A 17,469-nucleotide genomic window follows, 5' to 3' on the forward strand; every position below is an offset into this window, starting at 1 on the left:
CATTGGAGAACGTCCAATTAGGAACACCAGGTAATGTACATATTGTAGTCTATATGACAGCAAAAATACATTTCTGCATATAAACCTTAACACGTTTTATTGTACCAGATCAAAATCGACTGAAAAACATGTAAGCAGGTCTTGTTTTGTTTTTTTTATTTTATAAAAAATGTATAGTTTCAGGGCAAGTATTTAACTGTCTTTACAATATTACAAAAGAAATGGAGACTATTTCATGCTAAGAAAATATACAGAATGTGTAATACTGCTAAATTTGGCAGTAATCATTATATAATTATTACTGAGATGTAAGATGATATTTCTTATATCTACAAAAGCCTATACAAAAAGCAAGACTTTGAGAGATGAATCACTTATGATATCTATATAAAAATGGATTCAGGTAAAATTTACCAAACAGTAGCAAAATGTCACTGTGAAATAATATGGGCACCAAAGACATCACTAATATCAAAACTTAACTCACATAATTACAGTAATTTATACATAACTTCAGGGCCCCATTTCACAAAACTTGTCATCAGTCACAAATGAAATCCTTGCTTCTGATTGGTTATCAGCAGGTTTGTCACTGATTTTTGTCATTTGTCATTGAAAAAAGGCTGTGTGAAACTGGTCCCTGGCCTTCCATTAGTCACTGAAGTAACTTCAAGACTTTTATCAAGAATATCTTCCAGCAAGCAGAAGTATTCCCCACACTCCAAGGCTCTATTTAATCAAACTTTCTTATCAATAACAAGTGCCCATTTTTATTTTGTTTCAAAACTTGCTCACAGCCAATCAAATACAACGACTTCAGTGCATAATAGCCAATGTAACTTCTCATTGATATCAAGTTTTATGACAGCGAAACTGAACTGTTTTCAAGTTTCTTTTCCATCTCCATAAACACATCAAAAATCACTGTTCCTGCTGAGCAGTTTTATGTGATCTGTACCTCGTTTCTGCCATTTTCTTCTTGTACACATTTAACGATGTTACCAACTCTGCTGGTGACTTCCTCTCCATCTGATCTTTCTTCCAGCACATCTCAGACAGCAACTGGATCTTTGGTGAAGCAGGGACAAGCTTGGAATGTTTTTCAGTCAACCTCTAGGTGGGGAAACAAAAAAAAATTGTTTTTAAAGGAGAGTCTCAGTTTAAACTTAAGTCAGAATGGGAATAGGAATAGGGATAGGATCGATACAGGAATAGAAACAGGAATAGGAATGGATTCAGCAAAATGTAATTCTTCATACATAAATGTAAACAAATTTGAGGAAAATAATTGACACTGTATGGCCTGAATTCAACAAAAAGTTGTATTTCAGTCAACACATGGCTTAAACCCCCATAAGCGTAACACATGTGTGTCTTCATGTCTAAGGGGCTGGAAATGAGATGCTTACATATACATTGATTCTTGGCAGAGGGCTTGGTATCTTGCCAAGTGTTTTATACACGCTTACTTACATTATTTTAGTCCAGATTAGAGGTTTAACTCTTTACTGGCTCTGATTGACCAGTGGAACACACATCAGTATATATTGAAGTAATATTGACTGCCTTCTGGGCAATACGACATACTGCCCTGAATTACCGGTAGGCAGTCAATATTACTACTATTAACCACATCAGACATCTAGAGCAAACTAGAAACTCATACTATCTTATACTCTTAAATTATGTAGCCTACACTGCACAGGGTTTCCTAACATTAGAAGTTGCAAAAACATCGTCAAACCAGCACTGTGCATCCAGAGTTTGACAAATTTTCGATACACTGCAAACAGTGTGCCTAGGGTGTGATTGTTACATCACAATAGAGTTCGCGCCGCAAAGTGCGCATTTTCTTATACGCGATGCGCGATGTAAATTACAGTAGCTGATGAGCTATGTAAATTACGACTGGCTCTATATTATTGCTCACTAGTTTAACACGAATTTTGCCATTGACTTTTCAGATCAAGCAATAATATTTGTTCATTGGTTTACTGTATAACCGTATTGACCGGCAAATTACACACAAAATCCCGTTGACTTTTCAGATCGGGCAACAATATTTGTTCATTGGTTTACTGTATAACCGTATTGACCGGCAAATTACACACAAAATCCAATTGACTTTTCTGAGCGGTCAATAATATTTTTTTCGCCTGTAGTTTTGTTGGCTTATCCATCAAACCTTGAGGGCAATAACATTTAAAAATTGCCCTGCTCAGATGTCTGATACGGTTAATTAATATAGTTTATATAGTACCTGTTTAGCATCTGGGTGGAGAATGGCAAGTATGGACTTATATCTTGCCAAAGGACATTAGTGTCGCGGAGGGCCTTGAACCATGAACCGAGTGATTCATAGTCCAAGGGCATATCCACAGGACCATGACACCTTTACAATATATAATAATATAACATATACTCCAAACAATATGGCAGTTCAAGGTTCCTATCTATGATCGATGAATAAAAACTATAATCATGTTTCAGACCAGGGGTAAAATCAAACCTTCTTTTTGTGAATTCAGGTAAAGGTGTTCAGAAATAAAATAATAATGACAGACTAAATCTTACTTTCTCCCTAATTGCATCATCAATCAAGTGCCTGAGATCAGGATATGGGAGGCATCCACCATTGTAAAGCTGATACAATAGGCATCCAAGACCCCAGGTATCTGACTCCGGCATCAGTCCATCCCCATTTAGCACCTACATCAAGCAAGAAAAGGAGGAATTGATCAATTAACTATGCGTCTTTAAAGTCATTTCCACGTATCACTTGAGAATCAAAGTCATCCATCATTGTACAGTACATGTAATATGCATCCAATGCCCTAGGTACATACACATTTGTATCTGACTTGGGCAACAGTCCTCTTTCATCTAACCTCTACAAAATGGAGTAATAACTTATAAACAATGACTTCTACATGATAATACAGTCATGTAAGCCACATTCTGTTACGAATGATAACTTGTGATTGTATCTATCCAGCTAAACTTCACTTTGCCTACTGGAAACAAGTGATCCCTGTATCAAATCTGCAGGAAAGATAGAATTCAGTAGCCATTGAGTCAGTGAAAGTCAACCCTGCTCTTACCTCTGGGGGAGCTATCCTTGGATCCAGCCCAGTTTTCACGTGATCCGGAACCTCCGTTCCTCTCCACTCCTCAGAGCATGATCCTCTCAGCCCCCGACGGGAGGAACGGATATCGACGGCGTAGTCAAAGTTGCACAGCTTCACACGATCTTGATCAGTCACCACTAAATGATCCACTATGAGAAAAAACATAATAGTAATTATAACATCAATACTACTAATAATATCAATAATAATAATAACAATTAAAAATATACATATAATAATGATAACAATATTAATTATAATATGGGATATTTTTACAGCCCCCAACATATTCTCATGACGTTATAAACTTACTAGAGTATTACACATATTTTGTGTAATGTTGTATTCATACAGTTTTACCATCTTAACAATCGGGTACCATATGCCGCAACAAAATTGCTATGCTTTTGGGCAACCAAATTGGAAATTTCCCCAAAACAGTGGGTCCCAGAAAAAACAATACCGAGAATTATCAATGTTTATCATAACATAATCACAATTATAATTAATAAATGACACATATTTGTAAGGCTTAGATGATGCAACTCAAATGATGCAAATTTCATACATGAGTGATTAAAAACAATTTGAAGAGAGGGTATCAAAAAGTCATTTGGCGGGCGGTATCGGAATTTCAAAGAGAAAATCACATTTCTAGAAAGCTCATTTTCTGCCCTTTCATAATTATGACACCTCAATCAGGAAAAATGAGCTAGGAATAACAAAGTGCTGTTGGTATAAAGTAATGCTTGCATTTCCATAATTTGATTAAACAAATTCATTTTCACTGGCTGCCTGCCGTATCAACAAACAAGAGTTGACAAAAGACTGAACTCCGTTTCAGTAATGATCAGCCATCAGATGCACAAAGTAGATGAAAGACTTGATGCATGGCTGATTGTCAACGAAACGGAGTTAAGTCCCAAATGAAGCAGATGAATTACCTTTCCAATTGAGGTAGAGTATTCCAGACTCATGAAGCGTAACTGCAGCTTCGCATGCTTCAATCCAGTACTTCTCAAGAGTGTCTCGTCTATAGTCCAATAAGGACGACAGACTCTTTTCTGGAAGAATTAGAAGAACCGATGAGATGAGATTTAATTAATTAAACATGAATAAATAATTCATCAGAGTGCAGTGGTGAGTCATGACACCTAAATCTAGCATTTTGCATTCCATAAATCAGTGGATTATACAGACAAACCTGGATTTCTTTATGAACCAGAACGTCGTAGCGCTCATCCGCATCTCGCAACAACAAATATCGTAAAATTTTATGTGGTACACTTTTGAACTTTGCTGAAAACAAAATGCGTTCTGAACATTTAATTTTTAACCTCTCTTTTCTCCTCTTTTTATCATCTTAATATTTTGCACAAAACTTTAAAAATGAAATGAAGGTGAAGAAGCATTTTTTGTTATTTCTTGGAATAAATTTGAATAAATTACCATAATTAATCAATGGAGCAAAATCTCAAAATTCTGTGTAGAATTTTAGTAAACCAAATTTAGCTCTACCAGATAAAGCAAACCAAATCAAAATCGGTGGAAATATGAAGGAGAAGAAGCATTTTTTGTGATTTTTAAACTATTTTTGGAATAAATTTGCATATATTACCATAATTAATCAATGGAGCAAAATCTCAAATTTCTGTGTAGAATTTTAGTAAACCAAATTTAGCTCTACCAGATTAAGCAAACCAAATCAAAATCGGTGGAAATATGAAGGAGAAGAAGCATTTTTTGTGATTTTTAAACTATTTTTGGAATAAATTTGCATATATTACCATAATTAATCAATGGAGCAAAATCTCAAAATTCTGTGTAGAATTTTGGTAAACCAAATTTAGCTCTACTAGATAAAGCAAACCAAATCAAAATCGGTGGAAATATGAAGGAGAAGAAGCATTTTTTGTGATTTTTAAACTATTTTTGGAATAAATTTGCATATATTACCATAATTAATCAATGGAGCAAAATCTCAAAATTCTGTGTAGAAGTTTAGTGTTCCAAATTTAGCTCTACCAGATAAGGCAAACAAAATCAAAACCAATCAAGAAATGAGGGAGAAGCAATTTTTGTTACTTTTGGAATAAATTTGCATAAATTACCATAATTAATTAATGGAGAACAATTTCAAAATTCTGTGTAGAAGTTTAGTGTACCAAACTTAGCTCTACCAGATACAGCAAACCAAATCAAAATCGGTCAAGAAATGAAGGAGAAGAAGCATTTTTTGTGATTTCGAATAAATTTGCATAAATTAGCATAGATAATAAAATTTCACGATTCTGTGTAGAAGTTATAAATCCCCCTCCTAGCCCTATCATATGAAACAATCAGAATCAAAATCGGTTGAAAAATAACGAAGAAAAAGCATTTTGAAAACTGTGGACGGATGGACAACACGCCATGGCATAAGCTTATTGGGCCCTTCGGGCCGGATGAGCTAAAAACTAGCCAAAGGCAGCGATACTAGTTGGTTTCACCCCTACAGCTTGGAAAGTGACCCAGAAATAAAGTATCCCCATATATTCTGTACAATAAAAACCTGCAAAGGCCTGAAACAGAGGGGTGACAGGGTCTGAAATCTGGCAACAGACCAATCAATGGGACTGCCTACCAGTAAATTTAGCGCACCCTGACAGTCCAGAGAACTTCCAAGGACTACTCCTGAGGCATCTAATGCCCTGATCCCATTAAACTACTTTTTTCTTCCTCATACCTCATGCAATCTTTAGTTTTAAAATATTGTGATAGGCTGAATAGCCCTTTGAAGATCACCAGAAGAAGAATTAAGAAGTGGAGAGTGGGCAGTACCTGAGAGGTATGTAGAACAGACAAGTAGCTTTTCTTCTTTGATCTGCCTGTACCAAAGACAGCTTGAGATGATGCCTTCGAGGAACGGTTGACTCTTAGAATGAAGCATCTGGAGAGTAGCGGTGAGACTGGGATAGCACCGGACCTAAGAAGCATAGATGAGTAAGAAAAGGAAAACGCTTGTACGACACATGCTCCGCGGTCTACATACATATCCTCCACAAACTAGATTTTTATTTATTTATCCAGGAAAATTAGGAACTTTGTTATTTACCTTATTAAAAAATAAACATTTCAAAGAACAGAAAACGAACGAGCCTGGGCCTATGGCAGCTTCCATGAATTGTAACATTAGACAACAACCATCCCGGCAAACATTTTATAAATATCATTTATTTTCAAATTGAAAAAATGAATCTTGTAAAATTGCAAATAAAACTTAACTAAAGACGGAAATATGAATGTAAGTACTACTTTTCTTTAAAGGGGAAGTCCACCCTGAAATTAAGTTAGTTTTAATAGGAGTAGAAAAATGAGAGAAACAAGTCAGTGAAAGTTTGAGCAAATTCCGATCAAAAATAAGGAAGTTAGGATTTTTGAAGTTGTGATCAATCAAACACAAATTGGCAACTCTATGACGTATCATGCGAGCTCAACTTCCATTTGCTCAGTACTAAAAAAATCTAAAATTTTCATTTTCCCTCAAGAAAAATTTCAACCATACATGCACCCTAAATATAATAATTGCAAATATGTTTCTATACTCCCCCTGCAAGGAACAAATATATATTCCGTCATCAATAACGAAGAAAACATGATTTTATGGAATATTATGCACAAAGCAAATGGAGAGCTCGTATAATAAGTCACAGAGTTGCCAATTTGTATTTGATTGATCACAACTTCAATAATTCATAACTTTCTTATTTTCATTCAGAATTTGCTCAAACTTTCACTCACCTGATTTTCTTATTATTCTGCCTCTATCGAAACAAACTTATTTTGGGGGTGGACTTTCCCTTTAAAGCAGTTTATTTATGTGAAATTCGTGCTGATCAGAAGCATTGTTTTTCACCAGGAGTGGTGGGCAGAATGAGCTCCGTGCTGGCCGGCCCGCCCGGCCTGGCTACCCAGTGCCGACTATCGCACCATAGCTATAACACTGCTTACTATTATATTACCGAACCCCGGACCGAACCAAGTTTGTGTAAAACATTGCCTAACTCTGCCGAACAGAACCTAAACATGGCGCCTGACTTACAGCACTACCGCAAAATAAGTTCATAACTTCAACCCAGGACCAAGCCTAGCACGGTACTTAAATCTAATTCCAACTCTAAACCTAACCCAAAATCTACTTGCAAACATGACCCTCTTTCGCCTTTTGATGAAATAAAGCAATTGTTGCTGGGGCACATATCAGAGCACTATAAATACAGGTCCTCACACCTCATCAATTTACCGATAAGCATCAAGAAAATTCTGCAAACAAAGTAACTAACAAAATATTTAAAAAATTGTCATGTTTTAAACAAATTTCAACAAAATTTTAAAAAGAAATATATAGGGCCTACATGTAGTACAAATTGTCCGTTAGAAAGTTGAATGGAAGGGGAAGGGAAGTGACCTACGCAATTTTTTTAGTTGGCAAATATAACATCCCTATGCCTATCATATCCAAAGGAACAAGTATAGAAGTTACCTTTTTGATGATGACACTGATCGGTGCTACTTTATGTTGTCCGGCTTTACAACGGATGGGCGAGAAGTGTCCTAACTCAGGGGGGTGCAACTCCGCTTCTGCATCCGTCTAGCCATGGGGAGATTTTGGAGGGTCAAAAGTGCACACTGCTTCCATTTATCGTGTATTAGCCTATGAAGACGACAAATTTTTAGTGCACCAGCGAAATGGGGATTTTGGACTGCGCGCAGCGCGCAAAATATTTAAATTAAAATTTTGAATATTCATGAGCTCTTTTCCACTTATTAGCATATTATCGCAATGAAAAAAAGACAATGCGCATGCGTTACTATATCGACAGAATCATAATTGGGCCGGATAAATGTAGAACAAAGGTCAGAGATGGGGAGGTGTGTGGGGAGGGGGGGGGGGGGAGGGGGGGGGGGGGAGGGGGGGAGACTTTTAAATGGTTGACTTAGTTGGGGCCACAAACTTCACTGTCACCAGGATGGAAAGTACATTTAAAAAAATTCAGTTCAGTTAAAAGGCAAAAATAATGACCCCATTTCACTCAATTCATTTTTTACCTCTTTTTTTTGTTCGTTTATTAACTTAAATATTTTTTAAATCAGACAAATTGCACTGATCATTTAGCCCACTTAACAAGTGATATTTTCATATTTTTAGTGTCCAATTCACGAATTATTCTCACCTCGACTTCAATGATCTTCATATTGTGCCCCATCCCCAATGAAATTTCAATTTTGTCTCGTTCTTTTCATTCTTGCATTCGTCGCCACTGATTTTTTTTTTAAATCCCCCCCCCCCCAACAGTAACATTTTCAATACAGGGACCCCTTCTAATAGTGACATTTCCATAGGCTCTATTACCCCAATTACCTATGCTTTCATCATTTCGGCATCGACTTATTCTTTATTTAACCCCCCCCCCCCCTCATCTTTATTGTAAACCATTTTTTATACTGCATTTATTCATTAGTCTTGCCCACTCTCTTGTTACATTTCCGCTTTCTCTCTCATTAGGAAAGATGGTTAAATCTATCTCGCTGATTCAAGATAAAAACAAACAAAATTAAAAGGTCGAACACCATACTCAATTCTACACAAGACTGCATCAGCCCCCATCTCACCTCAGTCATACAGCATTATCATTACAGAGTGCCTACATCATCATAATCACCAGCATCATCACATATATTTCACAAAATAAGAAAATGAAAAGAACAGAATTCAGCAGTATTAACTGATTTATTAACATTTATGAACTCATTTATCAACATATTTTGTTTCTACAAAGTCTTTTTAAATCCAACATGACATTAACAAAAGGATGAAAAATGGATGGGGGGATGCTGTCTCTTGAATTCAAATCTTTCAGTTGTAAAAATTTACTGTAGATTTTGAAGAAAAAAATATTCAATAATACCAACATGCTATTTTATTATGTAAAGCACAGGTATATACTGAGTTTTATGAGTACTTTATCTAACATTGGACATTATTATTGTTTTTACTACTACCTGTATTATCATTATTATTACTGCTATTATCATGATCATTGTCATTTTTGTTACTATTTTTAATATTGTTATTATTATTAATATTAATTATATTAATACAGTCTTACTATTGAACTACATCACTTTATCCCCCCCCCCCTTCAATTTACTATCCAGTTCAGCATATCCCTCATATTGTTGTCAGAACTTGACTTAAGATTAAATATCAAAAAAAAATGTTACATGTACACGCATTTAAAAGAACAAATGATTACTTTCATGATCCTCGATATATCTTCTTCTTCTTCTTCTGGTAATCTTCAAAAGGCGTTGTAGCCTATCACGAGGATGAACTAATACTAAAGATTACAAGTGGTGTGAGGAAGACAGATGGTTTCTAAGTGGGATAAGGAGAGTAGATGCCTCAGAAGTAGTCCCTGGCAGTTCTCTGGACTGTCAGCATGCACTATATTTGCTGGAAGTCAGTTCCATTAACTTTGGGATAGAGTGTTGGGCAAATGCAAACTTGTCTACCTATGTCGCTTCTGGCTTGGTGCAACTGGAGGGTCATGTCATGGTACTTCCTGCTCGTGATTTGTTAAAGCCCGTCTGTACTAGTTTGGCCAGGGGGATAAGACCACCCTGCAAGGTCACTGACAGGTGGTTATCTCATCAAATCAGCTCTCAATTAATATAAGAAAAAGAGGATCATGGGGGACCAACAGGCACAGATTAGGCATTGTTTGCTATATAGAGGGCGCAAATAGCTATAAGTAGTGCAGTGGGAAAATTTTCAAGGAAGAGCGGAGAGACCATTGACTATCTTGCGCACCATTCCCAGTCTTCTTGCAGAGTGCCTTGTAGTTGTAGATATAGTAGGCAACTAAAAGGTGCTGATCATCTCAGTCAAACTGTTGCTTCTCTTGTGGTCCCCATTGTGAAGAAGCGTCCTGGACATCTGAGATGTTGTAGGGATCCCAGACACCGGAACAGTTCTCAAGATGAGGGTGGACTAGGGACTTGTACAAAAGAAGCCTGGGTATCAAACCTTCTGGACAACCTGAATAATCAAAACAAAAAGAGAGAAATCAAATAAGATTAAAACTGCTGCATTATATTGGATTTTCAAAAATAGTACCTCCCCACTTTTTTTAGGTCTTGCATTTTAATTTTACTAAAAAATGATAAACGTATGTCTATCTGAGTAATAGGGCCTTTTTTAAAGAGAAGAGTAAAGGTTTAGATGTATTTCCAATTATTTTAAAAGTAATTTCCAATTTATTTTAAGTTATTATTTGCTAGACTTTTGTGAACAAAAGTTTGTTAGATATAATGTAATATTTAGGAAAAATGCCTTTGAGTGTGTCTTTTAATATGCTGAGAGAAATAAACTGTAGCAACACCATAGTTTGTCACCTAAATAATACAGCTAGAAAATAAATGAGAATTACAAGATATAATGCAACACAAGATGACAGTTCCCCAAATCTTTGTGTATAGTCCAAGTCGAGTGCGGTGTTCGCATGGGCTTAGATTATACAGCCTGAATATTTTCGAACTTCATACAAACATACCTTGCCAGAGTTCAACTTAGGTGTCTTGTTCCTGATGAAATCTACACCATAACATTTGATGATCAGGTCCTGGTGCTCTTTGTTGCACTTCTGTGATCATTATCTGCTTCTTTGTTCCATAGGATCTACAATTAAAAGAAAACAGAAACTTAGTAAGTTTCCTGCTAATACCAAATGCATGCATTAGTTATCAGTTTATAACTTTGTTCATGTCCTTTAGAGAAAGAAATATCCATGTCATATGTAGGGTTTGATCCAGAATTCTCACCAACATAAAAGGGGTGGCATAAAATCCTGAAAATAAACCAATTATTTCAAACAAGGCACAATGACATAACTAAGAGCGAAATCAGGGGAAGTGGGGGGGGGGGGGGGGGGGGGGGAGGAGATACCTTTTTTGTTTTGTTTTTGTTGTTGTTGGTAGATCTAGCCTAGATCTACATTCAAACTAGTCTAAGCTGAATCTGGACCTGGATCACAATAATGACACATGCGCAGGACTAGTCTAGTAGTGGAGCAAAACGAGCCTAGACCCATGGCTATGGAAGTTTTTGCTAGGCTATGGCATAACACAAGCTATAGATCTAGATCTAATTGCCCATTTTTAGACCCTACTAGGGGGCTTTAGACCTAGATCTAGACCCGTCCCTATGCCACATCTGAATAAGGGGGCACAGAATGATTGTGCACCCCCCCCCCCTCCATAACTTCCACATTTACCCACCTAAACCAGGCATTTATTTAGTCTTTTTTTTTTATTAGAATGCATTAGGCCTAGAGTCTAGGCCTAGAATCTAGCCCTAGATCTAGGCCTAGATCTAGTAGATGCGGGGTTAAATGCTGTTTATAATTATACTTAGTTAAGTGCTAGATCTAGACTAGACGGTAGACCTAGCCTAGCCTAGGCTCTGCTTAGCCTTAGCCCGAATTTTTCTGTCTCTTTCGTTCGTTAGCCTCTGATTTGGGTAGGGTCGGCTAAAGAGAGGAGCCGACCCTACCCAAATCAGAGGCTAACGAACGAAAGAGACAGAAAAATTCGGGCTAGACTATGCTATGTCACTAGCCTAGAGGTCTAGGCTTTACAGTAACACACTGTAAAGTTATAGCCGCGCCAGCTCAGGAAACGCAGTCGCTTCTTGGTGGAGTGTTACAGCCGGCTAGCACCGGCGAATTGAAAATCATAAACCGCTCGACGAGATCTCGTCGGCTCGGACTAGCAATGAGCCATTTGCGCAGTCTACAACAGGTCCACATCTACGACCGATTACTATCGGTAATCAAGCTATGAACTGAACTTAAAATTATGAGATGTGCTCTAATGAAATTACCTACGGTAAAATCCTGATTGTTTCTAAAAATATTACCGTCGATGACTTATATTAGTGTTCATTCAATCAGTTGATTCTTTGGTCAGAAGAAAGAAAAGAGGATGGGGTAGGGGGTTAACCGGGTAATACGTTGTGACAATGCGGAGAGCCCCTCACTGCAATGACGAACACATCACAATCATTTCAGAGACCTTCACACAAAATGGATCTTTACTTACTTTTCTTGATATCATAGGGTATCACTTCGATGTCAATGTTCGCCTGAAGATTTTCTGCTTCACTGAGATGTACTTGACAAACTTCTATTATAATAGAAATTCACTTAAAAGAAAAATGTTTCATTGTTCGTAATTAAATAATTTTCGTGCTCATGATCGTAGGGAATTCTGGGAATGCAAAAAATGTTTTATGCATGACCTAATACATAAAACATTTTGTCGATGGCCAATCAACAAACAGTAGTTGGCGTATTTGTTACGTCATTGCTCATGAATATTCATTGACCCTCCAAAACCGTCGTTCAAATCGGACAAAACCCCCATAATGCATCCAATGCAAAACCTATGGAATGTCAAAGGTCACGATTTTAGTTGGCCCTCTAGTCCTCCTACGGAGGACATACTGTGTATGATCGAATCTCTTTGTCCTAACTTGCAAAGCCTGCCCTCTGTTGTCAGATGAGTGTAGGGCTGTCCCTTTTTGAGGTAGCTTTCTGCATTTGCATCAGCACTCTGATGCCAAAAAAGGTAATCAGGGGGAAAGCAAAAATAAACGTGATTACATTATAATAGTGGGTTCTTGTAAAGCGCTGATGTCTGTCAGACTTGACACTCCTTGCGCTCTGAATATGACATTATTCCATATACAGTAAAACCTGTATAGAAAGACTGATGTAATACGGCATATGACATTCATCCATATATAGTCGAGCCTGTATAGAACGACCGCTGTAATGTGTCCGAAACGGCATATGACATTCATCCATATATAATCGAGCCTGCCTAGAAAGACGGCTGTAATGTGTCTGACACGGATTATGACATTAATCCATATACAGTCGAGCCTGTATAGAACGACCGCTGTAATGTGTCTGATTTGGCATACAAAATTGACTGTATACGGATTAATGTCATATGCTGTATCAGACACATTTCAGCGGTCTTTCTATACAGGTTTGACTGTATGTGCATTAATACTATGACTAATGGTAGTGATATGAGAAAGTACCATTATTCAATGGTCGTATCAAAAGAATTTTCAATTTGGGATGAAAAAAGATGTGACGTGAGGGACATTTTGCACGGAACCACTCATTTGCATTCTGGCCATGAAAGTCGACTTACCATGCTTTCTCCCCGTCGGCAGCGGGTGTTGTAACTGCTGCAGTTCATGAAGTCTCTCTAAGACATCAATCTCTTTCACCTTTATCAAGCACCCTAAGACTTCCTCAAAGAATCACATCTCAGGGTCATGAAGTAGTCCCTTCTCACTAAAAAAATATAAATCAGTCATATCCAATCATATTGACACTATGCTGGTAAAACATTCCATCTACAAGTTTTATTCTATTTTTCATTGTTTCTACTCATTCATACATCTACTTTATATGCCTATGTATATTGCGCTATACAAAAACCTTTAATTAATATTATTATTATTACTATCATTATTTTAACACTTATCCTTTAGGGCCCTGCATACATAAACACATATGTAGAAGAAATGTCTACTGCACATATATGCATATGGTTGCACTTTAATAAACTCCTTATTCGCTGCTGAATGAAATTCTAGACTGCTACGTTGTTTGGAGTGCATATGGCCTTTACATGTTGCATGTGTGAAAAGTCAAATGTGGCAAGCCAGTGTTTGTTCCGTAAGTTGACTATAGTGGACAAACAGTTTAATCTATCAGACAAATCAGTTTAAAGACTAATCTAGCCGTAGCTCCTGCAAATGGACAAATGGCATAAAAGGGCCTGTTAAACAAAAACAAACCAAACAGAAGCGTTCCTCATCTACAATAGATCTACCTTCAAATATTTTGAAAGAATGATAGAGAACAGAGAATGCCGCATTTTTTACTTCTTGCATAACTTATCCCCCTACTCTTTCTCTCGTGTAGAGTTGCGTAAAGTTGCATAGTGTTGCGTACCAACTACGCCGAGCGTACGCTACCCTACACCGGCCTACGTAACAGTACGCGGAGGGACGTAAATGGGCACGCAAGATAGACGTTTGATTTTGTTCGCGTACCTTCGGTGTAGAAACTATACGCAGAAAGTATGCAAGTCTACGCAACACTACGCAACACCACGCCAGTCCGACGAAGCAGTAAGAGCTTTCGTAGACTTTCGTAGACATCATTATTGGTTGTGTCTTTATTGTCAATGAAGGCGATCTGGATAGATTTCCAATGTACTTAGGTCAGCTAGTCGTTCCAACAACTTGTGCTGATGGTTTCTTATTTTCTTCCCATACTGGTAGTTGCTTTCATTTCTCCTTTCTCCTCTCCTTCTCTTCCCTTATAATAATATCCAAATCTTGTCGGTGCAATATCATCGTTTCTCAACCACAAAGAGTATGTTGCCATAATAAACATTTTTAAATTATATCTTGTAGCTTTTAGAATATTGGTTTCTTCTGCTCCTGATGATCATAACGACATAATTATCACAATCTCATTTTCTCCTACTGACGCCCTACTTCTCTCCTACTGATGACCCCTGTATATCCGTCTCCATCGCTAGTGACTTCGGTCCTCCTGCCACGGGCATTCCTTTCCTGTGCATCTCTCCTGTAGTCTTCTTCGGGGTGGATTGGTCCCGGGTCCCCTGTGTTACCTCATTTTTCTCGAATTCGTCCACAAACCGTGGCTGGTCTTTCATCGGCATCCACACATGGTCAATATAAAGCTTTGTTGGCTCTGTTCTTGAAAAATAAGCGAGTTTCCCCGCATTCCTCGCTGTCTTTAACGCTGCAATTTGGCTCCGTCGGATCGATCTCACCCTTTTCGAAAGGTCGTCCGTGATGAATATCTTCGTTCCTTTCAATTAATAGTTTAGCTCTTCGTTGAATCTCTACCTTGTCTTTATAGCGAAGGTAACGGGCTTTTATTGGCTTTGGCAATGATGAGGGTCCGTTCCGAACACGATGTATTCGCTGATACTCAATCTTATCTACTTCGTGTTCCGTAAATTGTAGTTTCGTAATCATAAATTCTTTCATGACTTTTTCAACGTTTTCCCTCTCTCCTTCCTTTTGTATCTTTTCTGGTATGTTGAGGAAGACCAAATTCTCTCTTGCTGCATACGTTTCAACTCTGTCCAGTTCTTCCTTATACTCTTTCTCAGTAGTATTAATTTCTTCCTTCATTTTCTTCATTTCCTTTTTCCAGGTCCGCGATATCTTTAGAGTTGTATTCAACGGTGTTCACTATCTCTGCAAACTGTTCGCGAATTTGTTTCACTTCATTCATTATATTCCTTTCCAGTTCCGCAAAACTTGTTCCAAATTTTTCTTGAAGTTTCCTGGTTTGCTCGTCATTCATTTGCTGGATGACTGGTATAAGGCTTGAAACCTCAGAAGAGACGGGGCTAGTCGGAGTCGTTGAAGGGCGGGGTCGCTTGCCGCCACCAGAAGCCATATTTCTGGTGTCTCGGTTGGCTGGCATGAGTTTCTTACGGTGAAATGTTCCTTGTTCAAAATACACGTGGGTGAATTGTGGGCGAGCCGCTTGCGCGAGGTGTGTCTTCACTCGACGAAGGTCATATCGAATATCGTCTGCTCTTCCCAGAAGAGCAGACGATCAATCATTACGATCGATCACTGCCGATACCTACAATAAAAGATAAATTTATGCAAGTGTACACCTGGACGAAGTAGGCTTTTAATACAACAAACAAACATCAAAGTGCGAGAAATCGACTTGGTAAGCAATTCAAGCAAGTATCTAGGAAGTTTTTAAGAGATTAGCTTTCTTTTCTTCCTTTAGAATTTGTTATCATGTTCACCGGTCAATACTAAATGGATTATAATTCTTCGCTTTGTAAAATTCGTAGGTTAATCTCTCTGGGAGCGTAATGACCGTTTATTTAATTCTGTTTTCCATAAGGGAGAGAGAGAGGGAGAGGGAGAGAAGGGGGAAAGAAAGAGAGAGAGAGAGATTACTCAGAGGCAGAGAGAGAGAGTGGGATCGGGAGCCAGCAGTAGCCTCAGTAGAACAACCGTTGATACAAGAGACAGAGGCAGGAATACACTATTTTGGAATGTTGAATGTATATATACTTCAAACACCTGTATAAAATATATAGTATAGTATTAATGACTGCTTTGAGAGAAATAGTTGTTTTATTACGCTCAAGGGAAGGTTAGAATTGTGCTATTCCCCGAGGCTTGCCGAGGGGAATAGCCCAATTGTAACCTTCCCGAGAGCGTATGAAAACAACTATTTCTCGAATATTAAAGCAGTCATTAATACTTTTATATGCCGAAAAAAAATAGACTAAAAAATTAAAAATTAAAAATATTTATAATTTTTGTCGAAGACGGGATTCGAACTCTTGCGTACAAGAAGAGGTGAACCGAAAACCAACGCTTAGACCACTCGGCTATGGCCCGCCGTTAACATGCCTGGCAGTTTTCTCCAATATATACATTAAAATGGATTGAAACCGGCTTCGCGTTTGATAAATGCTTCGCAAAAGCTCCATATACGGACTCTTCTTTTACTTTTGCAATGCATATTGGCACGAACTTAGATCAAGATCTATCGGCAGATGTTGTTTTTTTGTTTTTGGAAGTTTATTTTCGTCTTCATGTCAACAATGCAAGATAAAATTGTCGGTAAGATCGATCGAGATTCAATTGTATTGAAATTACCGACCAATCCTTCGCACACATACGGCATCCTCCATCGCTCAAACCATTTTTTAACATGTAAACCTATGGGGTAACCATGGAGGCTGACCAACTATTTTTAATAACCATGGTTATTAAAAATATTGAAATGTTTTAAGCATGGTTACCGAGAATTTTACAGGAACAGTTGAAGTTTATGAATGCAATTCGACCAATCAGATGGCTGGATTTCTTAAGTGAGGTATATAATTTAAGTTATTACCTGAATAACTGATATGATGCTAAACATAATAATATTTTCAACAATATTGTTCCATGAAATGAAATTCATTTTTGGTCCATTGGTGAATATTGGTGTACAACGGCAACGGCAATTTGAAGCTACATGTAAGCATTCTTATCAAACAGTACTTTTTAGAATGTCATAAAAGGAAACACAACCTTAAAATGCATATACGATTATTATGATGTTAAAACAAAGTTTCATGACTAAGTTAAACTATGTATCCCGCAATTATTTTGTTCATCACTCAATCCAACTAAAGTGAAAGAACATAA

General features: G+C 37.5%; 1 protein-coding gene and 1 long non-coding RNA gene across 2 annotated transcripts; both read right to left on the reverse strand.

The window, feature by feature from the left end:
* Positions 1–435: 435 nt before the first annotated feature.
* Positions 436–7,721, reverse strand: LOC115927890 (RAC family serine/threonine-protein kinase homolog). The gene is made up of 6 exons (XM_030994199.1): positions 7,651–7,721; positions 5,949–6,093; positions 4,073–4,192; positions 3,102–3,277; positions 2,575–2,709; positions 436–1,113 (listed from the first exon to the last, which is right to left on the reverse strand). Exons 2-6 carry the CDS (start codon positions 6,055–6,057, stop codon positions 922–924), a joined length of 732 nt encoding a protein of 243 aa, XP_030850059.1. The 5' UTR covers positions 6,058–6,093; positions 7,651–7,721; the 3' UTR covers positions 436–921.
* A 1,988-nt stretch (positions 7,722–9,709) lies between these two features.
* On the reverse strand, positions 9,710–12,319 carry LOC115928246. The gene is made up of 3 exons (XR_004065972.1): positions 12,270–12,319; positions 10,724–10,848; positions 9,710–10,209 (listed from the first exon to the last, which is right to left on the reverse strand). It is a non-coding gene; the product is annotated as an uncharacterized LOC115928246 (long non-coding RNA).
* Between the last annotated feature and the right edge of the window lie 5,150 nt (positions 12,320–17,469).

This window comes from Strongylocentrotus purpuratus, unplaced genomic scaffold (genome assembly GCF_000002235.5).
Source record: "Strongylocentrotus purpuratus isolate Spur 01 unplaced genomic scaffold, Spur_5.0 spur5_scaffold_21, whole genome shotgun sequence".
NCBI lineage: Eukaryota > Metazoa > Echinodermata > Echinoidea > Camarodonta > Strongylocentrotidae > Strongylocentrotus > Strongylocentrotus purpuratus.

Bases quoted from the DNA above. Each gene is read 5' to 3' on its own strand.
- LOC115927890 (XM_030994199.1), bottom strand. From the start codon at position 6,057: ATGCTTCATTCTAAGAGTCAACCGTTCCTCGAAGGCATCATCTCAAGC. The intron at 4,193-5,948 runs GTACTGCCCACT...TAATTCTTCCAG, and splicing joins CTGTTCTACATACCTCTCAG to AAAAGAGTCTGTCGTCCTTA. The intron at 2,710-3,101 runs GTAAGAGCAGGG...TGCTTGATGTAG, and splicing joins CAAGGATAGCTCCCCCAGAG to GTGCTAAATGGGGATGGACT.